This window comes from Oenanthe melanoleuca, chromosome 3, assembly GCF_029582105.1.
Source record: "Oenanthe melanoleuca isolate GR-GAL-2019-014 chromosome 3, OMel1.0, whole genome shotgun sequence".
Lineage (NCBI taxonomy): Eukaryota > Metazoa > Chordata > Aves > Passeriformes > Muscicapidae > Oenanthe > Oenanthe melanoleuca.
Genome location: NC_079336.1, coordinates 104,856,674 through 104,884,488, shown reverse-complemented (window position 1 = coordinate 104,884,488; position 27,815 = coordinate 104,856,674). Strand labels below are relative to the sequence as shown.

At 53.5% G+C, this 27,815-nt stretch overlaps 2 protein-coding genes across 10 annotated transcripts; one reads left to right on the top strand and one right to left on the bottom strand.

Annotated features, from left to right (window-relative positions):
* Window positions 1-491: 491 nt before the first annotated feature.
* On the bottom strand, window positions 492-2,180 carry MRPL2 (mitochondrial ribosomal protein L2). 2 transcript variants are annotated; one of them, XM_056488754.1, is made up of 6 exons: window positions 1,855-2,180; window positions 1,620-1,761; window positions 1,409-1,524; window positions 1,209-1,319; window positions 826-899; window positions 492-736 (listed from the first exon to the last, which is right to left on the bottom strand). In XM_056488754.1, exons 1-6 carry the CDS (start codon window positions 2,099-2,101, stop codon window positions 524-526), a joined length of 903 nt encoding a protein of 300 aa, XP_056344729.1. In that variant the 5' UTR covers window positions 2,102-2,180; the 3' UTR covers window positions 492-523. The 2 variants fall into 2 exon arrangements, with proteins under 2 accessions (XP_056344729.1, XP_056344728.1); XM_056488753.1 differs by having other exon boundaries at window positions 826-944; window positions 1,855-2,145.
* Window positions 2,181-2,191: 11 nt separating this feature from the next.
* KLC4 (kinesin light chain 4) lies at window positions 2,192-27,706 on the top strand. Of its 8 annotated transcripts, none has more exons than XM_056488746.1 (17): window positions 3,874-4,019; window positions 4,248-4,438; window positions 12,811-13,077; window positions 13,265-13,495; window positions 13,792-13,870; window positions 13,957-14,182; window positions 14,489-14,576; window positions 14,879-14,980; window positions 15,291-15,464; window positions 15,620-15,719; window positions 16,199-16,251; window positions 18,699-18,766; window positions 18,848-18,956; window positions 19,705-19,854; window positions 26,535-26,659; window positions 26,773-26,830; window positions 27,229-27,706. In XM_056488746.1, exons 3-17 carry the CDS (start codon window positions 12,829-12,831, stop codon window positions 27,316-27,318), a joined length of 1,902 nt encoding a protein of 633 aa, XP_056344721.1. In that variant the 5' UTR covers window positions 3,874-4,019; window positions 4,248-4,438; window positions 12,811-12,828; the 3' UTR covers window positions 27,319-27,706. The 8 variants fall into 8 exon arrangements, with proteins under 8 accessions (XP_056344720.1, XP_056344727.1, XP_056344723.1 ...); XM_056488749.1 differs by having other exon boundaries at window positions 3,901-4,019; window positions 19,705-19,827; XM_056488745.1 differs by lacking the exons at window positions 3,874-4,019; window positions 4,248-4,438 and adding an exon at window positions 2,192-2,325.
* The last annotated feature ends 109 nt before the right edge of the window (window positions 27,707-27,815 follow it).

The window sequence follows — 27,815 nt, the reverse complement described above, 5'->3', positions numbered from 1 at the left end:
AAGCATTCCTGAGATAAGAAACAATAAACAACCATGAAAACCTCTAAGAACAGCCTCCTGCAGTCTCTCATCGGCAGGCATTGGAAAGAGCTGGGTTCCAGACCACCTGCATGTCCTCCAGAGGTGATCTCAGGTCTAAGGAGACACCTCGGGATGTGACAAGGGAGCAGTGAGGCGCTGAGGTCCGTGATTCCCAGCTTCCCGGTCACCTTGGCTGGAAGCCTCCTTCCCATCTGCTTGCCTTCGCCGCTTCTCAAGCTGAGGGTAAAGAGAAGAGCTCGGGTGTCCTACACCTAGGTTTGTCAGGATTGTGCCAATTGACCGCACCGAGTCACCCCCCAACCTCAAACTCAAGCCAAGGCAGTCGACAGCCCCACACTCATCTCTCCCACCAATCCTACTCCTACCAGGGACTGAACACAGCAGAACTTGACCCGTGGGAAAGTGAGGAAAGGCCCTGTGCATAAAAGGCATCAGTAATGCAACTTCAGTGGTATGAAAAATGCTTTATTGGCCCCGGGCATCACTCCACTGCTTTGACCCGTGGAAGGTTGACATAGCTTTTCATGGGTGGGAGAGGCTTGATCTTGCGCCCGGCCCAGCCACCCTTGCGGTGCCACAAGCCTGTGTGTGGGCGCTTGCCCAGCCAGCGGTTCCGGCCCGCCTTCCCGATCACCCGCTTGTTGTGATCCACATTGGACACGCGGCCCACTGTGGCCACACAGGTCTCCAGCACCTAGGGGACAGAGAAGAGCTGCAGCCCTCCCTGGGGACACACGGTTGCGTGCCCAGGCAGTCGAGCCAGGAACAGCACAGCTCCTTTACCTGCATATGCCTTTTGGAGGGCAGCTGCACGATGGCTGTCCCATTCACTTTCCTCAGCAGCACCCCACAAGTACCTGGAGCAGGCAAGAGAGAAGGCAGCTGCCTTGAGCAGCAGAACCCTGTGACAAGCACATCACCATGCTGGTAAATCTCAAAGGCCCCCACTGTTGTACTAAATGCAGCCCTTGCTGAAGACAGGGCCTTGAGGAATCAACAGGCCAGAGCTACTCCTGCTTTTCTGGAAGGATGCGTTGCACTCTAACAGGAGGAGAAGATGGGCAACTCCCTGTCACTGGCCACCCAGAGCAGTGTCCCCTGCCCTCCTCTCCCCTTGTGCTCAGTCAAACCCCTACAAACAGTGTGCTCCTTGTGTGGGGACGCACCAGCTGCCCGGATGTACTGCGCTCCCTTCCCAGGGTGGCTCTCCAGGTTACAGATCAGCGTGCCGACAGGCAGAGCCCCCAGTGGATATGCGTCCCCTTCGCTGGCTGACACTGGAAGACAGAAGCTGACAAGTTGAGCAAAGAGCAGCCGACGAGCCCTTGGCAAGACCGGCACAGCTGTCCCCAGCCCTGGTGTGCACCTGCCATCCTGCCAATGTGAGGCGAGCTCGTGATGCTGTCCCCTGGCTGCATGTTCTCCGTGGCAATGATCCAGCGCTTGCGGTTGCCGCCGGCCACCAGGGCGATGTCAGCCGACCTGCATGGATAACCCGCGGCGGGTGAGCAGGGGGCCACGGCTAGCGCGACTGCCAGGGCCCGGGGCCGAGCCTGCACCCAACACCCCGCACTCGCCTGCAAGGGTCGTATCGGACGCTGATGACCTTCTCGGTGAAGGGCTCCAGCGGGGCCCCCTTCTCGGAGCGCAGGCGCTGGAAGTCGATCATGCGGTAGCGCCGCTTGTGTCCCCCGCCGATTCCCCGCACGCGGATGCGGCCTGCGGGACACGGGAGCGGCTTCAACCGAGACCCTTCACGCCCAGACAGCCCCGGCAGCCCGCCCACGCCCGCCCGCCCGCCCGCCCGTCCACCTGTGTGGTCGCGGCCGCCCGTCTTCTTCATGCCCACGGGCCGCACGGTGTACTTGGTTCGGCACTTCCACAGCGGGTCCGTGGTACAGCGCGGCGCCGAGCCGCCCAGCCCGCGGCAGGCGGCAAGCGCCGACACCGACACCGGCCCCAGCAGGCAGGGCTGGGGCAGCGCCGGGGGCCGGGCCCGGCGGGGCCCCGCCGACAGCAGGAGCGCCCCGAAGGCGCGGCAGAGCCCCAGCGCCGCCATGGCCGCGGGAAGGCGCCGGCGGACGGGGCGGGGCCGCCGCGGGCCTGAGCCGGGGCCAGCGGCAGGTGGCGCGCTCCCGCCGGCAGGGCGGAGGCGGCGGCCATCTTGGATTTAAAGGGGCTGCGCCGCTGAGAGGGCGGGTGGTGCCGGCCGCGGGTCTCGCCCCGCCCCCGCCGGGACCGGGACAGCGACCGGGGCCGCCATCGAGGTCTTGCGTTGAGCAGGTTGGACGGGCGGGGTTGCGGGGGCTTGGTCGCTCCTCTCGGCGGCCCTGGCTGGGGGAGGACACGCGGAGCCCGGCGGCGCAGGCCGGAGCGGGGGCGGCCTTCCCGGCGCGACGCTGCCCCGCCGGCCGCGGGGGCGGTGGGACCCTCGCGGGAGCTGGGGAGGTCCCTGTGGTGGGGCTGGGGCTGGCACGGCTCGGGCACTGTCCTAGCGCGCCCTGGCCGCTGAGGCAGCGGAACGAGCAAGGGCGAGGGCAGCTTTTGGGCCGTGCCCACGGTGCCCGGCTTCGGCTGGGTCGGCGCTAAGGGCGCTGCCGGCTCTGTGGACTTTGGAGCCGGCGAGACGCGCCCTACGGCATCAGCTCCCTCCAGCACCGGGGGAGCCGCTGGCTCAGGAGCCCTGCCGGTGTCCGCTCCGCTTGGGCAGCTCCCGGTACGCAGGCTCGGTGTGCCTGGCCTCCCCCGGGCAGGGCCGACTGCCACGCAGGGACGGCCGGCGGAGGCTGGGAGCCCCCGAGGGAGGAGCAGCTCCCGTATGTGTATGGCAGCTGTGGGTCAGCCCGAAGTCCCGGTCATGGCTGTTTCCAGGGTGCTGTGCACGCAGACTGCGGGATTCACTGCTCTATACTTAGTCTGTGTCTTCATTGCCAGGAATGGCTTTCACTGTAACACAAATAATGTATGTTTGCACTCCTGCTGTATAACTTATGTGACATGTAAGCGTGCCATGGGTATATGTACCTCGCAGCCTGCCAGGTTTGCCCTGCAGAGCTGGGGAAGAGGGGACAGCAAGGTGCTTTAGGAAAGAAGTACGTGTTGTGAGATGAGGCAATAGAGAACCTGAGTGTCAACATGGCTGGGCTGTTCCTCTTGGGATACCTGAACCCCTTTCCCTTCTGGGGAATCATGGCGAGGGTACAGGAACACCCGGTTCAGACAGATATAAGTACCTGGGGACATCGTAGGGAGCACCATGACAGTTGTGTGTTACCGTGGATGGGATGGTTGTAGCTACAATCCAAGCTGGATCCTGTGTCGTTATCTGCTCTCTGAGAAGAGCAGGCGGAGACAGAAAAAGTGCTCCACAGTAGTGCTTGGCCCAGCCCCACACTGCTTGGTGTGGACACAACAGGGCTCCAGCCTTCCGAGATCTCCATTGCTGTGGGCACAGCGATGGCAACCAAGAAGCTGGAGGGCTCTCTGCAGCTACAGCAGCTTGGCTTTAGGGGCTGGCATGTGGTCAGCGCTGGGGACACAGGCGAGGGGGTACCAAACAGGACGTAAAACCTTCCGCCACAGGATGCAGGGTGGGATGGAGCGGGGCTTTGGCGGGCTGATCAGGAGCCCGATGGTGGCCAATGCTCCTCGGGCAGCATTTGGCGGCACTGCGGGGGCTCGGCCCTGCTCCTGGGCGCTCCCGTGGATCCCTGAGGAGGGAGCTGTGAGCTTGGCGTGTGCGGCGCTTTCTGCGCTCCCAGGAGAGCGTCCGACCGTGCTGTTGCCGGAGCCTGTCCGCATCCCTCCCCTCCCCCTGCCGCAGTGTGGTTGGCTGCCGAGCGCCGGTGCCTGCGCCGCCGCTCGCTGCCGGGGCAGCGCGGCGCACGGACCTGCACGGAGCCGCGCAGCGCCCCGGCCGCCGCTCCTCCGCCGCCTCCGCGAACACCGGCGCTGGACAAGCCGCTGCAGGCAGCCAGGTACCGCTCCTCTGCGGCGTGGGGCGGGGGACATTCCCATCCGGTGACTGAGACGGGCAGGGTGCCCAGCCATCCTGGAACAAAGGACCGCTTTGATGCGCAGTTTGGGGCAGAGCTGATGAAAACTTTTTATCCCTTGTGAAGCTTTCACTTAGCCAGGTGGGAGCAGAATTTCTCTGTGTTGGTTCTGAGGGGTGAAGGGGGTTTCTCTGTCTTGTTTGTTTCAAGGATACGCAGCGGGCGTGCCTCCTTCTGCCAGACAAAGCCGGAGCAACGATGACGGAGGCAGGTCATACAGCAGTAGCTCTCAAAGAGTCTTGTTTCGCCCCAAACCGTCTTTTCATTAAATTAACTGCTTCCTAAGCTTTTCCGGAGTGGAGTTGCACCCTACCAAAGGTGGTGGGCTGGGGGAATCGCTGGTAAGCTTCTGTGAAGGAGAGGATGCGCCTGGGAGGAGGTGTCTGAAAAAGAGCTTGGGGGATGGTGTTGCGGTAGAATGCTCTGGCCAGGCAGCCGGGATAAATCTACACAATGGTGGGAGGCAGCAGCACATTACCACAAACAGCAGACTTTCCAGTGCCTTGCATAGCTGGCTTCTGGCACTCTGCTTCAGTTCCATGCTCGGCTCTCCTCTAGTGCCCTTGGATTCGTCTCTGCTGTGCCACCTCGGAGATGTGGAAAGCACCCACCCCTGCCTGTGCTTGTGGGGAAAGAGGGTGGTGTTCGGCACACATCAGGTCAAAGATCTGGCCAGCTCAGACACAGGGTAAATAAACATGGATGTGCTTTGCTGTAATTGGCAGAAGGAGCAGGAAGCATGTGTTCCCTCATCTGCTGTTTTGCAGGAATGTCCAGGTTGAAACAACAGCATTAACCCCAAATACCAAAATGGCTCTTGGGGCACAAAGGACATGTGGGAAGGTTCTGACCTTTGGCAGAGTTGCTGGATAAATGCTTAATTTGCTGGTGAAGAGCCATGTAGCTCCTCAAAAAGCTCTAGCCAGACAGGAGACACAGAGATAGAACAGATCCTCTGCTTGTTATGCAGGTAGAGGTTTGTCCCTGTGACTTTGCCTGCCTTGCCGTGGTTTACAAAACCTGTTTGCTTCTGGAAATAGTAGCAGCCTGCAGTCAGCTGGTCTTTGTGGGTGCCTCAGGTACACCACAGAGGGAGTGTGGGCACACCAGAGCCCTTCAGGGCACACTGAGTGGCTCCAGAGCTCCTGCTGGTCCCATCTGCATCCTGGTTATCTCCCGTACTGCTCAGGCACATCCAGTACATAGCCCTCGCATTAGACAGATGCCTGCAAATGCACTGGCTCCTGGGAATTACGCTGCCTGCTTTAATACTGCTTCATGCTGTCAGGGCAAGGTAATGGCTCTCGCTCTGTTTTTTATAGTGCAAGACTCCCAATCAGATTCTGAAGCTGGGAAGAAATGCTTGCCCTGGCTGCATTCCAGCTGCTTAGCTCTTGTCTCCACTAGCCTGGAAACACGTTTTAATGGTGTTTTGCTGTAGTCCCAGGCGCAGCAGATGCAGAATGGATTTGGTGAGCTGCTGCAGACATGAACATGTTTAAAAACAAGGTCTTATCAGCTGATCTGGAGGTGCCAGCATAAGCTTGCTGGTGGGAGTGGTGATGACTGCTGTTCTCATTCCAATGGCCTGCTGAAAGGGGCAGGTTTTCCCAGCCAGCTGGGATTGTAAACAGTATGATGTACAACCAGAGCAAAATGGTTTTATGCTAATGGCAAAAATTGGTGCTATTTTTTTTTTGCTTGGTTGATTGTGCTGTTGTTGGTTGTTTTGTTGGGGTTTTTTTTCACCTTTGTTAATTCCAATATTTGAATTCTTTGGTAGTAACAAATGGAGTGAGATCCTTCTGGACTTTAAAGGAATGAATGATCTGGTACAAAACCAACCAGACTACCTGCTCTGTCTTCCTTTCCTCAGAGTACATATTCATACTGGAATTGGATGATGCTTTAATAATATAGGAATTGTTTACTCTGGTCAACCAGAACACCAGTACCTTTTGTCTTGTCCATTTCCAGCTGTGGGCTGGAAGGTGAGAGGGGTATGCGAATCTCCCATATTTTTCTGCTGTGGTGTGAGCATGAGTCACTGTGGCCAAGTCTTTGTAAAGCCACCTTATCAGCACCTTGCCCTGGCTTTCAGGAAGGTTATGTTACATCATGTGTTTTATTAGAGATTGTGGATGGTAGGGAGCTGAAGCTTGTGGGACAGAGAGGAGTGTTGGGAGGCTCCCTTCATGCTCTTTCCCTTCAGCTCTAGTCTCCTTGAGGGAGAGCCCTTCTGCTTGAGCTGCAAATCTAGTCCTTAGTTCCTTAGTCCTGGTCCCCTTGGCCTGTTGCAGCCTGCTGGTTAGCACAGACATTCCCAACACAAGCCTTCCAGTATCCAGAAGACAACCCCAGAGCTTCACAGTCAACTAGAGCTGGCATGTGTCAGCTGCTGGAAGAAGCAGTCCTGGCCATGATCCCTGGACAGCCCTCCCTATTCCCCCAGTCAACTTGGACTCTGTTATACATGACTCTGAGGACTGGGGAAACTGGTTGGGTGAAGTCTTTCTGGGCTTGGAGACTGGCTTCAAAGCTGTGTGAGATGTCTGGATGCCAAGGAGAGTCCTGGTTTTGGGGCATAGGAGAATGTGAGTGAGACACCTTGCCTTCACTGCATGCTGTGTTGTCGCAGGTGGATTGCTTTGGGAATCCAGAAATCCCTGTAGGACCTTGCTGGAAGGCAGCAGGCCCTGCATTCCCTTTCTCTGGGATGGGATCAGTTTCTAGTGCTGTGGTGCCTCGCTCCTTTGTGCTGAAGAGGTGCTCACTAAAGACAAACGCATTGAGTTTATCTCAGGAATTCAGATGAAGAATTTTTTTTCTTACCTTTTTTTATCTCCCACAAGAGGATGGTTCAGTTGTGGTACAGGGGTCTGAAGAGTTTGTAGGATCTCCGTTCTGGGAGATGGTCCTTTAGCTAGACACAGATACCTGATCAGATACCTGCTTTGAGTGAGGGAATGGACCAAAGACCTCTAAGCATTCATTCCAAGTAATACTCTTGAAGTAATACTCAAGCCAGACTCTTATTGAGGGAAAAGTAACAACATAACAGTCCCTCTATAGTACTTGAAGTCATCTGTGTGTTGGTTTAACTCTCTATACTGTCTGCAGTGCAGGAAAGGTCCAGGCTGGAGGCTGGCATTGGGAAAGAACTTTGGGCAGAAGATGGGACTCTAGGTGTCCCCTTTTTTGGCAACAGGATGTGGAAGGTTATGAGACAACTGGTGGCAGAGAATGTTATGGACATTAGAGTTTGAGTGACATCTTTTGGCTCTATAATTACAGCTCAGAGATACGTTGGGTATGACCTCCCAGAATGCTGACTCCTGACTGATGTCCTCCTTGTGTGTTCTTAGTGGCTCTAAGGGAGCATCCAGGCATTTCTGGGAATGGTAGCAGGCATCTCAGAGCACCATTCCTGCTCTGTGCCTCATGTGAACCTCAGCATTTCTTGTTTTGCTCCTATTAGAGCAGCTCTGGAAATGCCGACTTGGATGTGGAGCTCAGCAGCACCAGTTTGTCCCTTTTCTGTGGTTCTGCTCCAGGTGACCTGGAATGGTGACCCTGAGCACAGTGGCTCTTCTAGCAGTGGTGTGCAGGTGTTCCTGGCAGTGTCAGTGTGTCCTGGCTGTGCAGTGGAAGCTTCAGAGGCTCTGCACAGCTGACTGTAATCTCCTACAATCTGTTTGCTTTCTGACACTGTGGTATCAAAATAAGGAAATTTGTGCTCATGGCACAGCCTCTGTGATGGGTGCAACTTTGTCACTCTGCTTTTTACTGCCTTTATTTTATTTTTCAGCATAAGCTGAAAAGGTTCTGTTGCAGTGTCCCTCAGGAGTGAAGACTTGCTGTCTTATTTGCAGTCTCACTTCTAGCTTCGTTGGAGGTCAACCAGTCATTCCAAAGACCCTTTGTTGCTCAACAGTAATGAGCTGGCAGAGGTCCAAGGAAAAGCAAACAAAACAAAAAACCCTCCCTGCTTTTATCAAGTCGTTTTGCTTCCCATATATATATAACCTTGCTGTTTATCCAGGTAGCAAATGCATGTCTCACAGGAGGAGACTGGGATAATTATGATGAAGCGAAGCAAAGCCCTGTTTCCATTTCTAAATGGAAACCATTGCTGTCTATCTCCTAAATGCAGTCGCTTGTTCTTGCTGTGGGTCAGACTTGATCTTTTCCACAGAAAGCTTTTTTTCCAGAACCCAGGTGTCTGCAACTACCTTAGATCACTTATATCCTTGGATCACCTTCTCCTACGGAAGAATTTGCTGCTGAATATCTGTTTCACTTCTTTACAGAAAGTGCTGGCAGACCATCTGCAGTTTGAAGGATGCTGCAGTTATTGTCTTGTGCATGCAGAGAACTGTGTTATTTAAGTTGCTTGTAGTCCTGTTGTAGTTCACTCCTGATTTCCCTGGTGCTTCTCCTCCCCCACCCCCATAGTCTTCTAGCATTAGGCATCATAACCTAAGCTTTAAGATTCACTTGGACCCATTTAATCTGGCATTCTTGTAGATGTTGTGGGTTGAAGATAGAAGCAGTGAAGCTTCCAGCTCTTTTCTCTTAAAGGTCTTGCATGTGGGAGCAATTTTGAGAGGCAGAAAAATGAGCTGCTGAAATTGCTGATGCTTAGCGATTTTGTGGTTATGCACTTGAATACAAGAGGAAGGTTTTTGCCTGGCAGGATGTACTTGCTGATGGATTCCCAGCTGATTGCTGCAGCTGCACAAAGCTCAGTGCATGCATGTTCCATCCCTGTCCTCCAAATGGGAGCAGAAGAGGGGAGATGAGATGGGTGTTGTCGGAAAGGCAGGTTCTTCTAGCAGCTCGCTGTAAATAGGGAAGATGTGCCAACTAGAGCGGAAACATGCGGGTGGAGGCCTGGGCTGGGACACCTGCAGGTCCATGAGGACTGCAGCAGGATAAGCTGGGAACAGGACTCTCCATCTCTCAAGGAGCTTGGTGGAAAAGCACTCTTTCTTCCTATTGCAGTCTGAGCCCCACCCTGCAAAAGGCGAAATGTGATGCGTCCCTCCTCTCTGCAGAAAATCTGAGTGTTTTCTGCTTGGGTGAAGGACACTCAGCCCCTTACTGAATGTAAAGGAGTAGGAAGAGTGCTTTTACAGAAGCCTCAGCCTGCCTGACCCTGGTGTTGGCTGCCATAGTGAGTGTTTCCTCTTTGGAGGGTTGAGCACCAAGTGTAGGCCTGCCAGCTCTGGGGAGAACTAGAAATAAGCTTTTTTGGGGGAAATTCCTGCTTTGGAAGGTCGGTTTGTTTCTCTTCTTTGTCATAGAAGAGGTAGTAGCATTCGAATGACTGCTCAGCAGTCTTCTCTTTGTTTTCTTGTTGAGCAAGCTATGTGTTGTTCCTAGGTTTTGCACCCTCTGTCCAGCCTGGACAATCCTCTGTCCACTGTCAAGCATGGAAACATGTTAGTACCTAGCAGAGATAACCTTCCAGGATGTCACCCTAGGGGAGAAAGGTTGAGGTTGTTACAGATGTTAGCACAGCCAATGAGAGAAGAAAATCCTCTCTTGGAATGCCTTGGAGGATCTGAGGATGTATGTGCAGGGTAGGATGAGTCTTACATGCTGTGGATGATGTTTTGATTTATTTTTCCTTCTCAGTCTGAAATCTTTGCAGTTTTAAAAGCAAATTGATTGTGAGGACTGTGAAATGTGTGAACATTTTCTGCTGGAAGGGCTGAAGAAAGAATGTTGCTGTAGTAGAGATGCTGATGGTTTAACACAAAGCAGTTTCACAGTTGAGGAGTAGCTCTGCGTACAGTGGAATTAATGAGGCTGATTTTCTATGGATCTGGGTCTTGTCTGCCTGACTCTGTTACCTAGCAAGGTGTGAGGTCTGGTGGCTTTTTGTCCTGTAACATGTTCCTCTTCCCAATGTGTTTGTATTGCACTGTTTAAAGATGGCAGCAAGATCTCTGTATGGACATAAGTGACGCTGCCATGTAAACTGTCAGCATTTCACAGTTGGCCCCATACTTTCACAGTTGGGCCAGGGACTTGTACTGCTCACCTGTGAGTGTTTTAGAGCAGAGTTCTAGTTTTTTCTTTGTGGGGTATGAGGCTGTTCCTGAATATCTTCTTGTGTCCTAAGCATTGCCTATGATCCAGAGAACTTCCACTTGCCTGTTTCCCTGTTTGCAAGTGAGTCAAGATGTGTTTCCTTATAAGCTGGAACCAGTGATGGGGCCATTTAACCCTTTAGCTGTAATTATCTTGGGTTCAGTGGAAGAGGTAAATGCCTGCCTCCTGGAAAGCTGTCTGGACCTATTTCAGAACATGGGAGTGCTTGGCCAGATCAGGCAGCATCAACACCTTTTGGACTTCCAACCTCTTTTCTCTAGGGCTGGAGTTGTTGCACATCTCTTCCCTAGTTGTGCTCACCTGCAGAAGTGTGCATTAAGCAAGGCTTTCCTTATTGCTTTAACATTTGACCCTACTCCAGGTGTGTTAGAAAGGTGGGAAAAAGAATAACCAGGGGAACTGTTGACCAGAATGCTTAGCTGCCAGTTTCTGGAGAATGAGTTTGGAATATAGGGTATGAATGGCAACCAATTCCCAGCAAACATATTTTTCCTTTTGAAACAGTAGTCTGTGTCCTCTGTCTTGACCTTAATGAGGTTTTGCATGCTATTCTTATCATATAATCTTCTCCAAGGCAAACTGGCATAAGTTGCGGTCCAGATGAGACTGTTTTGGTACAAAATGCCCAGTGTGCAGGGTTAACTGCATATGGTGCATGACAGATACTCAAAAATGAAAGATACAGTGAAGTATGACTCAGAATTGGTGCTGATGCTAGATCATGAAGTGAATGTGAAGTCAGCATTATGACTTTGGGGGAGGATGATTCAGTTCTACTTCAGAGGTGTGAACAGAAACCCAGTCTTCAAGAGGCACGAGGTGTTTCTGCCCTGCTGAGGGGTTCAGTAAGGTCTCCACTGTGTGTCGAGGGTTTGCCCCCCTTCCTGAGGGATGGATGTACATCGTGGGAACAGAAACCAAAGAAGAGTTGAGGAAGAGTTAAGGCCTCTAAAACAACTGGAGGAAGAATGAGGCTAAAGAGGAGGAGATGAGTAGGTTTAGTAATGAGATGTGTGTACTTAAAACAACTGTCCTAGTGCTGTTTGTCATGTTCACTTTAAGCGCTGCAGTGAGGAGGAGCCTGGGCCTCTCTATTGCTCAGGGCCTGTTACCCAGCAGCTCCCTAGCACTTGGGCAGAGTGCACAGGTGAGAAGAGGAGCCCTGCCAGAAAAGGGAGCTGTGCTTGCTCTGTTTTTGTAGCTGGGACAGTATTTCTGTTCTCTCAGTAAAACAGGCACAAGGCAGCTGCAGAACAAAGGGCTCAAGGGCTCAAACCATGCAGAGGTGGGTCCAGCAGGAGGTCAAAGGCAGATCTGCTGGCAGCAGTTCCCTCACCTCGTCCTGTGTAGCTTCTGGGAAGTTTGCCAGCTTCCTGGCAGCAGGGCCCTGGGCACTCAGGTTGCAGAGACCTCTGCCAGCTCCACATAGCAAGGAGGTGCTGCTGGGCAGGTGCTGGCTGTGCAGGGTACTATGGAAGGGTGGTTTTGGAGTGACCTGATAGCAAGGTGGGAGGTGACTTTACTGTTGAGTAAAGTGAGGAGGCTGCTGGGGTGGAGCCGAGTTGGTGAGGGAGACTGTGACTGTGCTAGATGAGCGAGTCATGGAGCAGGAAGGATCGTGCTATAAAGGGTCTTGCCTGCCTCTTGTGGCTCTCAGCCTCTGGCCTGTTGTGTTTCCCTAGCTCCTGGGCTTTGTATGCAGGGATCTTGCAGCCACACTGTCATTGTGGGTTGTAGTGCTTGGTGTCGTTGTGCAAAGGCAGTAGCTGGTAGTTTCCTATTGTGTATTTGGGGGGAAGGGCAGGGAAGGTGTACTGAGTTTTTAGGCCATCCTGAGGAGTCCTTGGGGTGGCAGCAGGGTGAATGAAGATGGAAAAGCTGTTGGTGTTTCAAGTCAACACCTGCAAAAGGATTATGTTAGTGTGACTGTAGCTGTTGGTATTTGCAATCTTCCCCAGTGAGGCATTGGTGTGGTGTGTCCTGCTGGTGCCATGTCCCGTAGTGCCACAATGGCAGTTCTGTGCTGAAGCTGTGATCCTCAGGATGTACTCTTCTGGTATTTTGGCACAGTAATACCGCTGATACCTCCCTGTCTGAGATGCTCTTCTATGAGATTTTCCTTTGAGGAAGCAGAAAGCTTTGAGCTGGCATTCCTCTCTACATTTCCTTTCTTCTGCAGTCAGAAGAGGTGCTGAGCTCTGACAGCCTCTCTGCATCAGTGGTCTGTGGACAGAAGGGGTGTAGATTGCAACCCCAGCTGCCAACCACAAATCTCTGCTCTTAAACAGAAGCTAAATTAGTCTTCCCCCTGCTGGGAGTGTGGGGGTGTTGGAGGTTACTGGTTGTAGCCTTTTTGTCTCCTGTCCACGTGGGCCACCTGCACTGGTTGCCAGCACTCCTGGCCACAAAAGCAGAGGCACGTGCCCTGACAGCTGCCTGCTGCCAAAGGGAGAGGGGAAGGAGAGTGGCTCAGAGTAGGCAATCAGTTAAATGCTGTATCGGACACTTGAAGGAGGTTGTGATACTTGTGTCTGATTTTTGGCTCTCTGAAACAACTCTAGGGCACTCAGGTTTTGCCTTCGTCTCTGTGTAGGGCTGCAGGAGCAGGACTATGTCCACCATGGTGTACCCAAGGGAGGAGAAACTGGACAAGCTGAGCCAAGAGGAGATAATTTCCAACACCAAGTTGGTAATGCAAGGGCTGGAAGCACTCAAGAATGAACACAACTCCATCCTGCACAGCTTGCTGGAGACCATCAAGTGCCTGAAGAAGGATGAAGAAGCCAATCTTGTACATGAGAAATCCAACCTGCTCCGCAAGTCAGTGGAGATGATAGAACTGGGGCTTGGAGAAGCTCAGGTGAGAGTGGTGGGTGATCCCTGAGGTGTTATCTGGGACTGTCAGAGGAAGGGTAGGCACGTGGCCATTTCCCATAAGCTACAGGGGTGGGAAGGGGCTAAGTGTAGAAGGCTAGCATGGGCCCTAAGCATGCGTGTGAGGGAGAGACAGGATGTTGTGGTTGTTACTGACTGAGACTCTTAACAAGGTGATGATGGCATTGTCTAACCATCTGAACGCCGTGGAGTCAGAGAAGCAGAAGCTGCGCGCTCAGGTGCGGAGACTGTGCCAGGAGAACCAGTGGCTGCGTGATGAGCTTGCCAACACCCAGCAGAAGCTGCAGCGTAGTGAGCAGACCGTGGCTCAGCTGGAGGAGGAAAAGAAACACCTTGAGTTCATGAACCAGCTGAAGAAGTATGATGAGGATGTCTCACCTTCGGTATGCCCCAGTCCTTTTGAGCAGCTGCTTTTATGGGTGCAGGAGAACTGCCTACATGTGATGACATTGCCCTGGATTTTTCCCCTTCTCATGCACAGCAATGCATCTAGAAGGGGGCTTGCATGAGGCAGAGTCTCTGGATTTTGTTTTGTGGGGGGAGATGGTGGCAGAGACAGCAGGAGAAATTGAGTGTGTTGTTGGGTTACAGAAGGGCTGAGAGTTTGGCAACTGACTCAGCCCAGGCTGCTGCTGTCTGTGCTGCGAACCAACAGTATTTGTGATTCTCATCCTCTCAGGAGGAGAAGGAGGGTGACTCCACCAAGGACTCTCTGGATGACCTGTTCCCGAATGAGGAGGAGGAGCATGGTCCTGGATGTAAGTGTTTGATTGTGCATGGATGCTGTCTGTCTCTGTTCAAGCCTGCTGGGCCAACTGTGCTGTGTTTATTTCTGTGCCCACAGTGCCCCACCAGCATAGCAGTGCTGTGGCAGCTGCCCAGCAGGGAGGTTATGAGATTCCTGCACGCTTGCGCACCCTCCACAACCTTGTCATCCAGTACGCCTCCCAGGGACGCTATGAGGTGGCTGTGCCGCTCTGCAAGCAGGCTCTGGAGGACTTGGAGAAGACATCAGGCCATGATCACCCTGATGTGGCTACCATGCTCAACATTCTAGCATTAGTGTACAGGTGAGCATGGTGGGAAGGGCAGGACTGAGCTTGGGCTGCTTTCTGCATCTCCTGTTTCCCTTTACAGTACATCCCAGGGCTCCTCAAACTTCCAGTGGTTTGCCTTTCGGAAAGGTTTTGGCGTAGATGGGGTATTTGGTTTGCCAAACTCCCAGATACAACTAGGGACTGACTAAAGCAGGGAGGAATGGAAAAATGAAAGTACTGTGAAGGCTGGGTCTGTGTGGAAGGAGCATTGTTCATAGTTCTGCCTGCTCTGGGCTGTAGCATCCAAATCCCAAATAACTGGTTGATTTTGCTCTGCAGGGATCAGAACAAATACAAAGAAGCAGCACACCTCCTGAATGATGCTCTTTCTATCCGTGAGAAGACTCTAGGCAAAGACCACCCAGCTGTGAGTGTCTCTCTCCTCTTTCAGTCACTTCTTCACCTTTGGGTGCTGCTGGGCACTGTTCCAGCAGTGCTTTACTGCTTCAGTATTTCCTGCTGGCTGGTTCAATATGGCCTGTAAGGAGTTGGCTTCTCTTGGATCCTGCGAAGGCAGGACAGCCTTCTGTCTCTGAACCCCCTTCTCTTGAGAAGCAGCAGTACTGCAGGCATGGAAGAAATGGGACAGTCACGAGTACTGTTACTTATGCCCCTTCTTTGATCCCACTGGAATTTGCTTGTTTCACAGAGAAGCTTTTGTCTCTGTAGGTGGCAGCGACTTTGAACAATTTGGCTGTTCTCTATGGCAAGAGAGGAAAATACAAAGAAGCAGAGCCACTGTGTAAGCGAGCCCTGGAGATCCGTGAAAAGGTACGAGTCTTCCATGTTCTTTCTCCTTTCAGCTCTCTTTGTGGGCTTTCTCCCATTACCTCAATGCATGTGGGTGATCCAGAGCCTATCTAGTCTGTTCAGCTGCTCATTATGACCCCACCTTTCCTGTCTCTCCAGTGTTTGCAGCCCTAGAGAGGCCTGCCAGGAGGTGGAAGCTGGAATTTCTCCTCCTTGCCTTTCCAAACCTTGGCTTTTTTCTGGCATAGGCATGTGCTGGGGGGACTCCAGTGTCTACTAACTCCAGGAGTCCTCTGCAGTCTTTGTGGCTTCTCTTCTTTTGTTCACCCAGGTTCTAGGCAAAGACCATCCTGATGTGGCCAAGCAGCTGAACAACCTAGCCCTGTTGTGCCAGAACCAGGGCAAGTATGATGAAGTGGAGTACTATTACTGCCGGGCCCTGGAGATCTATGAGAGCTGCCTGGGTCCTGATGACCCCAATGTGGCCAAGACCAAGAACAACCTGGTGAGGCACTCAGGAGAGACCATGTGGTGTTGGGGAGGGGTGCTGTGGGAGAGGTGAGCATTGCCTGGTGCTTAGAGACAGAGCAATAGCTGCAAGAGGTGGCCAGAGTTAATCTGTTTCCCGGTGGGGCTGGAGCTGTTTTGTTTTGTTTGCAGGCTTCCTGTTACCTGAAGCAAGGCAAATACAAAGATGCAGAGGTGCTGTATAAGGAGATCCTTACCCGTGCTCATGTGAAGGAGTTTGGCTCTGTGGATGGTTTGTACAGTAGAAGCCCTTGGGGCTGGGATGGGACTTCCTGGTTCTCAGCCTAGACTTGTCTGGTTCTAGTGTTGCCCAGACTGAGGAATGGAATGCCTTGTAGGGCCCCTGCTTTGGGTAGTCCTTGAGATGCTGCCATCCTAGTGTGTTATGCTGCTCCCCCTCCTCTCTCAGGAGTTTCAACCCAGTCTTTAGAGGCTTGGGAATAGTAAATGCTCAAGCATAGGCTGAAGTTTCTCCTGTGCACCTGGCACATTTACTTCTGCTGGGAGGTCTTGTTTTTCCCTTCTCCTGTCCTGCCTTTGCAGTGTCAGTTGCCTTTCTTGGGACTCTGGGCTATGGACCAGGGGGAGGATCTGTAGTGTCACTTCCCTCTGATGAGGTGCTAGCTCTGGGGACAGAGGTCTGGGCTGTACAGGAGGCAAACAACAGCATGGGGTGGTGAGTGGACCTGTTTTGCATTGTTCCCCACACAGATGAACACAAGCCAATCTGGATGCATGCAGAAGAGAGAGAGGAGATGAGCAAGGTGAGTCTGATCCCAGGAGGTTTGATCATCTCTTATCATAGCCTATCTCTTATCTTCTCCTTCCTGGAGAAGCTGCAGGCTGAAGAGCTGCCAAGGCCAGGAGGTGGCTGGAGAGGGAGGATATAACACTGCTGTTTCCTGGGCCAGCAGGGAGGGAAGGCCCATCAGAGAGCAGAGTGCTTTTCCTTGGGCAGGGCTGTTGAGTCTCTCAGCCATGCCTACATGCTCTCTCTGCTTTAGTGACTGATCCCTCTTGGGCATGCAGATGAGAGAAGATGGCAGATGGCGGAGGGTTGTGCCACAAGGCCTTGGCACACTGTTCCGAAGAGCTGCCAGTACCCAGAGCATAACTGGCTTTTGAAGCAGCTCTAAGGCTGTCTAGGGAAAAATGGAGGTCAAGAAGAAACTACTGTTGTCACCTTGCTTAGGAAATGGAGCCATATCTGAAAAAGGTCTCTGCACAGGGTGGGCCCTAGCTGGCCTCTGAAAGAGAATAGAAATGGACTCTGCTTGCCTTGGACTAGGCTGAAAGGAAAGCTACTGTTGGTCCTGCAGCCCAGGCCAGTAAATGCAGCAGTTGTCTCTTTGTTTTTGCCAAGTGTAAGGCCCCATCTGTTTTTTTGGCAGGTGGGTGAAGCAGCAGAATGAAGGGTTCTGATCTAGTCCTCTACCTGCAGTGGGACTCTCCTTTTTCTTTTGGCCCTCAGAGCAGGCCCCAGCCCTCCACAGTTCAGACAGTAGTCTGGCAGGCTTGACTCAGTGACTGATGAGTCCCATCCCATCAGTCCTAAAAGCAGGGCACTGACAGGTGCTTCCCACAGCATCCTGTTGAAACACTCTGTATGGCTCCCGGTGCAGGGCTTTACACTGTTCTGGTTGCTGTCCTGCAAAGGCTCTGCTGCAAAGAATCTGCACTTGCTGCAGCGCCATCCTGGAGAAATCCAAGCTGAAGTAAAGACCTGGCTCCCCTTGCCCCCTCTGGGATTGAGACTCTTCTGATGGTATCTTTGGAGAATTTAGGATCAAATGTAGATAGCTGTAGTATGAAGCTATGCTTCAGATAATGCAAGCTCTGCCATGGAGTAAGAGAGCAGGCTGAGATTCACAGTCACAGACTCACAGGGAGTAAGAGATTCATTTTACATGTGAGTCTTAGGCAAGGGCTAAGCCTTTTCCTTGACTCTGGGGCTCTCATCCCCAAGGCAGCTGTGCCTGTGCCCCATGGCAAAGCAGGGTTGTAATTTCTGTCCAGGCAGCAGCAGTAGTCACAGACCTGCTTGTACTCCTGGCCCAGGAGCTGGGGCTGATGTGCTCTGCCTTGTGCTGTTTCCATATCTTCTGTAAAAATGTATGAAATTCCTTTGACAGAGTTTAACTACTTTTGTCCCTTGCCCCTCTTTCCTGGCAGCAAAGGGAGGCCAGTTCATGCCATCAGCAGGGCTTTGGGCACAGCTGGCAGCTCTGGCCTTCAAGGCTTTATCTGCCCTAGAGGATTTGACACCTTTCCTGTTAGGTTCAGACACCCTTTAGGGCCGCCTCTACAGAAGAGATATATTGAGTCCTGAACTCCCTGTCCCTGGTGCCTGCCCAGGCTATGTAGGCTCTGGTGTGAAAAAATACATGGTCCTACAGAGAGACTTTGGTATGTGGGATAAAGAGTTGAGAGGTGCTGTGAGACTGAGTGAGAGCAATGGTCCCCATGGAGACAGTTTCTTCTGGGCTAGAGAGTAACTTGTGCTGTGGAGCAGTGGCTCCCTGCACCTGCTTGGTGCCATGGTCCTATGGACCCAGGGCTAGCAGCTACTGCCCTGCAGCATGGGTTGTCCAGATCTTCCTCCTTGAGCATCAGGCTCTGCCCCCTGTGCTATTGCTCTGGCCAGCAGGCCGTTTGCAGCTGGCTGGGACAGGGCCAGCCAGCCAGCTTTGGGGTGCAAAGACTGGGCATGGGGTAGCTCACTGGGCTGAGCTGCTGTAGGGCAAGCCTGACCTGGTAGGCCAAAGGCTGGGATGTGGCTGGCTGATTGCTTTGCTAGTCCTGACTGAGGGATTTAGTGCCCATGGTGACTGGCATGTCTGTGGGGTTTTGTCTCCCTTTTGCATTTTGGTTAGGGTGTCATGCCCTCCATTATGCCATGACAATAGGCTGTGTTGTCCCTGCTGCCTTTGGTACCATGGAAGGGGGGTGAGGAGATGGGATTATGCTCATTCCTGAAACTAGGATACCACTTTTGCTTGTGGCCCAAATCAGCAAACATGCTTTTAACTTTCCTACCAGGAAACTGCTAGGCTTCATCACTGTATTTGCATATTGTCACCAAAGGTTGCATATTTGCATATAGTTTCCAAAGGTTGGGCTGGTGCAGGGGTGCAGCCTGGGGTCTGACCCTGGCATCCAGAGGGGGCAGTAGGTGTGAAACTAACAGCTCTCTTCTCTCCTCACCCTGTAGAGCAAGCACAGAGACAGCGCTCCCTATGCCGAGTACGGTGGCTGGTACAAGGCCTGTAAGGTTAGCAGGTGAGAGCTGGCTTGTGGGCAGCTGTGGACTCCGGAGGGGTGTCCTCAGGGCTCCTTCTCACCTTCCCTCTGTTTCTGCAGCCCAACTGTGAACACCACTCTGAGGAACCTGGGTGCGCTGTACCGGCGCCAGGGCAAGCTGGAAGCAGCTGAGACCTTGGAGGAGTGCGCAGTTCGCTCCCGGCGACAGGTAACCCCAGAGGGACCTTCCCTGGTGCAGGGGCACTGCAGGCCTTGGGGTGGCACCTTATGGCACTGCCTTTGGTTGGGGTGTGGTTAGAGACTCTCCTGATGTTCTTGGTTTACGTTCCCATGACACCAGAGGGTCTTGGTGGTTGGGGATGCATTTGTGCAGAGGTCCACATGTGTGTAGGTGTGTGGGGTAGTGCATGTGTGGATGGAGCAGATGTCCATGTGTGGGGAAGGCATGGGTCACTGAGTGCAGAAATACTTCAGCTGGGTTAAGGCAGGTTACCAGGCTTTGTCAGCTATTGGAGAGAACTACTCTTACTAGGATGTTTTCTTCACACTATTTTTTTTGTCCAGAGGCAAAAAATACCTAGAATTTCTTAGAGTACCTCTTGACTTAAACTCTCCTCAAACCACAAATAATAAAGTAGGAGCGGTAAGCAGCGAGTACAAAAGACTGAAGGACAGCTAAATCCTTCACGCTTCAAAATGTGAAGGAAAAAACTGTCAGCTTTGGGGTAGCAGGCCCTTGTTCCATAGAGTTGGTTATGGCCTTGTGGGGACTCATTGAGCTGAGAGGTCAAATAGAGACATTTGGCTCCATCCTGGTTGTGCTGGGCAGTTTTAGGTGTGATGAGGCAGTGGCCAAGAGAGGGAACAGGAACCAAGCACAGTGATGGCACAGTGGATCTCTAGAGGGAAGGAACACAGACAAAACACAGTTCTTCCTTATCCTTTCCTTCTTGCAGGGCATTGACCCAATCAACCAGACGAAGGTGGTGGAGATCCTGAAGGAGGGGGATGGCACAGAGAGACATCGGAGCCTGGGGGCCAGCGTCAAGTACGAGAATGCCACAGACGGTAGCGAGGAAGTGAGTATGGGCGTGGAATGGAGCGGGGTAAGTACAAGACACCATCAAGAATGGCCTCAGCCGGCTGCCAGAGGGAAGGGACAGCCTGGCTGAGGGCTGTCCCCGCGTGGCCTGTCGTGGCATCCTTGTCTGCCTCCATTCATTCCCTGCACATTTCCTTCCCCTTTCTTGGCATGAGCCAGGCAGCCCACAAAGGTGCGTGTCTGGGTCTGGCTTCTGATGTACAGAATATATATTCCCAGCTGAGGGTTCCTGCTTCCAGGGAGCTGCCAGGCCCTGGCAGTGCCCAGCATGAATTGGTCCTGGGTTGCCCTTAATCTTAGGCTTGTAACCTTATTAACATCTCTCCCTGCTGCTCCCCTCTGGAGGCCCTGACATCAGCTGCATCTCAGGCTCACCCAGCCTGTTAGAGCCATTTGGCTGTCTGTCCTGCACTGTGCCACTGACAATGCTGAGCCTGGGCAGGGTTGTGTGTGTGCGATATGCCTGGTGTGTCTGTGACTGACTGACTGCAGGGTACAGGAATAGTCTGTAGCCAGCATCTTTACTGTTCCCCTCTCCTGGTCTTGTGCCCTTGGTAGGCTCTAGCCAAGCAGAGGGGATAAAAGGCAGGTCTTTGCAGGATGGCAAGCTGGGTTGACTAGTGGAGGCAAGAGACTGGTGTTAGCTGAGGCACAGACAGGGCAACCTGAACCTGTCTAGGCTCGCTCTGTGGCTGAAGGTGACTTTGGTCACTCTCACTGACTTTGGAGAAAGGTAGTGATCCAGGGCTGATCAGGTGTCTTCTGTCTCCTGCAAGTAGGAGGATGGAGAAGAGGCAACAAGTGAGCATGGTGCTGGTGGGTGCTTGGCTCAAGGGCTGCTGGAGCTGTTAATGCTTACATTCCTTCTGCAAACTTTGAGAGCATAGAGTAGCTGGGGTTGTTGCAGCCTTGCACATGGAAGACACATAGAGTCCTTTGCTGCCCCCTCACATCTGCTGTCACTAACCCTTCCCCACCTGGCTCTACTCTATCCCCATCTGCATGAGCTCCCTCTCTTCCTCTTTTCTCTTCCCTGTTGCCATGACAGCCCTTCAACACCCAAAGCCTGAAGGCTCTCTTGATTGTGGATTGTACAAAGGAGGTGGCTGAAGGGGATCTGAAAAACAGACCTTCAAATGGACCCAGCAGCTTTACCAGATGCAAGGCTGTCCTTTGCCCCAGGTTTTGGCATCAGGACCAAAGAGGGTCTTAGCTCTGGCAAGGCACGAATTCATTAGTATGGGGGCTAGATAAGCACAGAGGGAGGGGCTGCAGGTTTGGATTAGAATCACCTGGTCCCTGTGCAGGTTGGTGTCTTTCTGCAGCTCCTCCTGACTGTGCTTGGTGTTGGGTGATCTCTTTGCACTGGTCATGGTCTGTGAGCTGGTCATCCTAAGGCAAGTAGGCAGTGCCATCCTCTCCCACAGCCATTCCCAGGGAATAGTCCCTGCTCCTATGACCCTTCCCCAGGGGTCTTAGCAGAGGTCCCCATACCCAGACAGCTGTAAACAGAGGATTTGAGGGCCAGACCAGCACCCTGGGGGACACAGCTCCTGCCACATGATTCCTTTTCCAGCCTGCTGCACACATAGCCAGTCATCTCTTCTGAGCCAGCAGCCCTGCACTGTACTGAAGCTCCCTGCAAAAGAAGGCTGAGGCAGCTCCTGCTTTTCCTGTCTGTCAGGGCCTGTTGTTTTCTGTGTTGGTCCAGAGACTTCAGGTGTGCTGCCTTAAAGCAGCCTCTGCTGCCTTTCCCTAGCTGTCTTCTGCTGCAGGCAGGCCTGTGGGAGCCCCCAGGGTGCCCTGTGCCCATAGGCAGCTCTGGAAGCACCCCAGGGCCCGGACCAGATGCTTGCTGCCTAGGTAACTGGGATGTGAGAACAGGGGGATGGCACCAGATCTGTGGTGCAGAGGCCTTGGCAGGTACCCAAGGCCCAAGGGCAGGGAGCCCTCAGAGCAGGAGACTCTGTGCTCCTGAGCAGACTGTTCCTCCCTGAGCTAAACTGTCCCTGCCAGCCCACTAAGCCCACTAGCAAAGCAGTGAGGCTGCAGTTTCAGCCTCACAAGAATTTTTGCCAGCCTAGATGTGGCCTGTAGTCTCTGCATGCAGTCTGGGCCTTGTCCCACCTGCTCCCTAGATGACCTACAACCTCATAGCCTTATAAATTGTGTCTTTCTCCTCTCTGTGCACTAGGCTTAAATGCCTCCCGAGACTCCCTCTTTCCCCTCCACCGCAGTCACCTGGATGTTTGTGTTGTATCTTCCGACTTTTCCTCCACACCACCCCTCCTTCCTCGGCGAGAGCTCCACGCCAGTCCCCCAGCCCTGCTGGCGTGCGAGGGCACCGCGACGCCTGCACAGGAGTGCCTGGCCGCATGGCCCAGCTCCAGTCCCGTGGCCAGCAAGAGCAGGAAGAATCTGCAAGGAGCTGCCAGCTCCCCCAGGCCAGGGTGATGAGCCACCGTCCCTTTGCATGCCCCCACCCCTGGCCTGCCCTTGCACATCCCTGGGGCCCAGGCCTGCAGGGGATTGTCTTCACTCCAGACTTGCCTACTCCATTGTCACTAGACATCCTCAGCCCTCCTAGCTTGTTCCTTCCATCTCTACAGAGGCCTGAAGATGGAGGGCTGTTACAGGGCAATGAGACCTGGCCTAGGCAGGGCTGTCATGTGCCCAGTTGTTTTCTTCCCTGTAGGCTTAGCTGATATTAGTGCCTTGTAGCAAACCTGTGCTGGTTCCTAGTGAGATGGGCTCTCCCTGCAGCACAGGGCAATCCCTATCTTGCTGCCCTCCTCTCTGCTGAGCTCTGTGACCCAGGAGCAGTGTGTAGGTCTCTGCAGGGGTGCAGGAGTGTAGGGCAGTCCATAGAGCTACTGTAGATCCTAGATGAGGTGAGGGGGCAACAGCCAAGGACTGTATACTGGAACTGGCGAGCACAAACATGTTTGGCTACAACTTCCTGCCTGGATGCTATAGCCAGGTTCGTCATCTGGCAGTAAGGGGTGAATCAGCCCCCCATTGCTACAGGGTTCTTAGGTGTGGCTGGTGGGAGAAATGGGGGTGAAGTTGTTTGCTGTTCCTTGAAAGCAGAAGAGAGGTAGGAGGAAAGGTGAGTTTGTTGTTTTTGTTTTGTTGTTTTTTTTTTTTTGCAAGGGGCAGACCCCAGACCATTAGAAGTGGCTGAGATGGGGAATGGCCTGGATTGGAGCAGAGTGGTTGGGAGAAAAAGAAGGTGCAAAGATGGATGTGAGGAAGCAAAGGGCTAGGGCTGGAGGTGCTCTGAGCAGGTGGGAGCAGATAGGATGGCTGGAGGGAGGTTGCTGCAGGAGAGAAGGCTGGATTTCTCCAGGTCTGTGGGGTTGACTGCAGTCTTGCTGTCCCTAGCCAAGTGGGTGGGAAATGTGTAAGCCTGTTACAAATAGAGTCACAGTGCTGACCCTGTGGGGGTGGCTCTGTGCCTGTGATGGCTCCAGGCCTTCACAGGGTCTGGTGCTGTTAGTCATTACAGGGATATGGACTGTGTCCCAGGGCCAGACCTCCACTGTCTTGGGTCTTACATCCTTGACTGTACACTCTCATCCCACCTCCTATAAGAAAGGAACCTCCCTGGCCCTCCTGTATGGGGAGAAAGCTGGGGAGGTGATAGGCAGCAGGACAGAGCCCAAGGGCCAGCACAGGACTCCTCTGTGTTTATTTAGCTAGATCCTTTCTTTATGCTAGTCATCTGGCAGGTTGTGATACTAAATGTGTTTGTGTTTATCTGGGCCTGGCTTTACTGTGGTCATGCAGAGCCTTGGGATGCATGCATGCTGGTCCCCTGGGAGCTTGTGCTTACTGAAAGGAAGTTTGTCCTCAGGACCATGGGGTGTGGAGCTGAGGGCTGAGTGCTGCAGGGCTGTACCTTCCCTGCCTCTCTGTCCCAGTGCTGCTCCATGCTTCTGGAGAGTGATGAGTTCCCAGTGCAGCGTACATTTGGACCTCAGGGCCACCTGCCCCTTTGCTTTGCCATGTCCCGGATCTGGTGCTGTAAGAACCATACCTCTAATTAAAGGTAGACTGACCCAAATCGCTGCCCTGTGCTTCTTTCCATGCTCTGTAGGCCAGCGTCGGTCAGCCCTGGGTGGTGGGTGCCAGTGCTGCTGGAGCAGGTCTGGGGCTGCTTGGTGTCTATCTGTGTGTGTACAGGGGCATGTGCTGCTCCCAGGGCTCCCCTCCCCAGGCTGAGCATTAGAGATGAAGGACCCAGCTCCACTACAATTTTCCCTGTCCTCCAAATTGGAGTTGCTGCTAACCTCAGCTCTGTAACCATGTGTGGCAGGGCTGCCCTGGGGCATCTGAGCTTGGACCTTCCCCAAAAGGCATTTCTGTTTAGCCAAAGAAATACCTCATTGTGTCCCTCAGTGCTGAGCTCTACGTGCTGCCAAATCCTGGAGTCCTTTGCCTCCATGCATTAGGCAGGGTGGGAGCATGCCGGGGAGAGGAGCTCAGTGGTGGAGCTGCTTTTTTTTTTTGCTTTTTTTTTTTTTTTTTTTCTCCAGTTCTCTCATCCTGGTGGGTGCAATGGGGTGGGGGCTCTGCGGCAAACCAAACCCATAAATGTTCTGGGTTAAAAATAACCCATCAGAAAAGGGAGTGGGGGAGAAGAGAGGCTATTTTTAACCCAGCATGCAGCAGCATTTGGTTCTGGTGTTGGTCTGCAGTCAGTCTGCATCACTGCAGCTGGGAAAATGTGGCACTATCCTCCAACCCTGGTACAAGAGCATACTGGCCTGATTCTGCTGCCCTTGTACCCTACTCCTGCCTCCCTGTCCCAGCTGTGTTCCCTCTTCCACCCCTGGCTTGTGTGCCCTGGGAAAAACAACAGCACCTGGCATAGCAGTACCCTGCAGGGGAGAGTGGTGACCCAGTGTAAGTCTGGTGGGGAGGCAAAAGACATCTCCTCATCTTTGCTAATGCTACACTCTGATATTCAGCTCATCCAAAACCTGCCTGGGATGCCTCATGCAGGAATTGAATTGTTTACTTTGCTGCTTTGGGTGCTTTCTGCATTTCTGGTGAGTGGGTCCCTTTGCAGCAGCAACACATGGTTCTCAATTTGGAAAACCCTCATCCCATCATCCCAATGAGAATATGAAGAAGTTCAATGCATCTGTTTTATCAAAGAAGGGATGAGATGAATACCAGGAAAAAGGCTTGCTGGTAAGGAGAAGTCCTGGTCAGCTGTTAGAGAACAGTCTAGGGCTGGATCAGCTTTGAGTAATCGGAGAAGAGGAGTGCTGGAATAGCTTCCCCAAGGGCCACAATTTGTAATGGTCAGCACCAGGGGGTGATTGGCCTAAGGCAGAGACCTTGCCTACCTGCAGAGCTGCTTGGGCAGTGCAGAGGTAATTGCTGCTGCTAGCCTGAGCCACAAGGCATTTTGGTTATTTGGAGTGCTTCACATCTTCCTAAGGAGTAAAAGGGCTTTGCTTTCAATTTACCTCCTTTTCTTCTGCCCCAGTGTTCCAAGGGACATTCAAAGCAGGAGCAGGGAAGACTGCTGTTACCAGGCCACCAGAGCAAAAGTAATTCCACATCAGCAGTGGTGTCACAACCTTTTGTAACAAGCAGACCAGGCCACAGGGGAAGAGTGTGGTGGCATGATGACACGGTGGCATGGTGTGGTGTCATGCTGGCAACCTGTGCCTTTAATGCATGTGGAGCAAAGTGCAGGAGGTGGACTGGAGCCTGTCAGGGGCTGAGAGTGCCTCACTGGATACTGGGGAATTTTGGAGGCATGCAGGAGGAAACAGGCTTGGGAATAATATTTCAGGCTGGTTTTGGTCTTCAAAAAAAAGCAGGCAGGTGTGAAAAGCCCCCTGCAAAGTGCCACCCCTGGGGCAGCTGCTGGGGCTGCATGCAGCTAAACTTGAGGGGCCTAGGAGTAGTGGTGCCTGCTGGTGCAGCTGTGTTAATCCATCCCCAGAGGAGCTGCCTGAATTGCTCTAATGGCTCAAAGCCAATTGTCTTGGTGGTGTTAGAGGTGGGACAAGGCTGTCTGTGCAATGTGAAATGGTCTTGTGTGATGTGACTGAGTCTGCAGGATCAGAGTGTGCATCTGTATGAATGCTGGACAGAGAAGAGGAATGGTGATGGTGTGGTGAAGAAGGGCAAGGGGAGGGGGAGGATGAGGATGGTCTCCAGCCAGCAGCAAATGAGGAGAGAGTCCTTGAAATGAAAGTGGCCTGTCCTGGCTTGAAAGACAAAGTATACAAAAGTATCCCTAATCTTGGGACTCCCAACAGGGCTTGTTGCCTCCCTGGCCACCGGGGCCTCCTTGGTCGTTGCTGCCTGAGCTGTTGGAGCTGATGGAACTGTGACATGTTCGAGCAGGGCTGGATGCCAGTGCCATTTGTGCTGCAGCCTATCTGGGTGTTGAGCTTGCACTGGGCAGGAGGGAGTATCAGGTTGGATGAGCCAGGCAATAGCAGCAGGGGTCTTGACTCCACGGTTGTCATGTCCTGTGGAGAACCAGGTGAGGGGAAGCCATGTAGTGAGCAGTAAGTCTGCTTTGGGCCAGGGCTAAACCCTCAGTGCAAGTGCGCAAGAGGATGTTTGGAGCCAGTTCCAGCCACTCATCAGCAGCATGCCAGAGCCTGATCAGTGCCACTCAGGCATCACCCTGGCTTGTGTCTCTGTGTCCAGGATGGCAGTGGCACTCTCCAGCGCAGCAGCTCCCTGGGAAAAATCCGGGATGTGATACGGAGGAGCAGTGAGATGTTGGTCAAGAAACTGCAGGGCAATGGCCCCCTGGAGCCAAGGAACACCAGGTACGTGTGAGGGTCAGGCTGCATACAGGGCAGATGGGGGCCCTGCCAGCTTGTTTGCCTGGGTCTGGCCACTCACAGCACAATCATATCTGTTCTCCTCTGCTTTCTTACAGCATGAAACGAGCTGCATCCTTAAATTACCTGCACAAGTCTAGTGATGCTTCGTTTGAGGTAAGCACGGTGTGAGTGGTGGGGCTGGTACAGGACTGTGTGTGAGGCTGGGGGCTGTGTGGCCAGCGGTACAGGGGGTAGGGGGCATATTGGTGGGCTCCAGGTGCAGCGCTGAGAACCCCTGAACTTGTAGCCCCTTGTCTGAGGTCAGAACCCCTGAACTTGTAGCCCCTTGTCTGAGGTCAGAGCTCTGAATCCGAAGATGTCACTTTACAAGTACCCACCTTCTTCCCCACAAAACTCAACCATAGATTGGGATCAAAGGCAGCAGCTGTTGTGCATGACAGCAGCACCAGGGCTGCTTGCAAGGCAAGGGATGTAGAAGTTGGGATAGCAGCTTTGGGACATGAGGGTGGATTGATTGCAGGTACCTCATGGGCACTGTATTTTTTTTCCAGGGCACCCAAGGCCTCCGTGCGGAGAGCAGAGGCCTGAGCGCCAGCAGCATGGACCTGTCCTCTCACAGCTCCCTGCTCTCCTCCAACTGAGCTGGCTGCTCCGCTGCTGGGCACCCTGGCTTCGCACTGCACGGGGCAGCGCCCGGCACCTCCCCACACCACCTACTCTTTTCTCCCCATCACCAGTTCTCGTGCCACCGTCTGCCTGCCCAGCCCGGCCTCCCCGGGGGTCCCTAGCTAGTTCGGGCACCGCAGCCCGCCCGCATGCTCCTCTGCTGCTCACCGGGGCCCGCAGCTCTGGTGGCCGCATGCTCGGTACCGGTCCCACACACTCGCCAGGTAGAATCGCCAGCCCGGGAAGGGGGGCTGTCCCCGGGCCGGGACTGCGGCAGGAGTGCCCCATGCCCTCGGGACGCCGGTCCACCGCCGGATGATCGCTGTACTTTATTTTATTAAATAAAACCGACTCTAGAAACGACCGCGGCTCGGCCTAAGGGGGACGGGGCGGGGAAACGGGCGCGGGCGCCGCCTCCCGTGGGGGGACAGCGGTGACACGGTCCGCCGGACCGCCAGGGGGCGCTCTCCGC

Excerpts from the sequence above, each read along its gene's own strand:
- KLC4 (XM_056488745.1), top strand. The coding sequence starts at position 12,829 with ATGTCCACCATGGTGTACCCAAGGGAGGAGAAACTGGACAAGCTGAGC. Across the intron at positions 15,720-16,198 it reads GGAGTTTGGCTCTGTGGATG|ATGAACACAAGCCAATCTGG; the intron begins GTTTGTACAGTA and ends TTCCCCACACAG. Across the intron at positions 19,855-26,534 it reads TGGGCGTGGAATGGAGCGGG|GATGGCAGTGGCACTCTCCA; the intron begins GTAAGTACAAGA and ends CTCTGTGTCCAG.
- MRPL2 (XM_056488753.1), bottom strand. The coding sequence starts at position 2,101 with ATGGCGGCGCTGGGGCTCTGCCGCGCCTTCGGGGCGCTCCTGCTGTCG. Across the intron at positions 1,525-1,619 it reads GTCCGATACGACCCTTGCAG|GTCGGCTGACATCGCCCTGG; the intron begins GCGAGTGCGGGG and ends TTATCCATGCAG. Across the intron at positions 737-825 it reads CCTCCAAAAGGCATATGCAG|GTGCTGGAGACCTGTGTGGC; the intron begins GTAAAGGAGCTG and ends TCTGTCCCCTAG.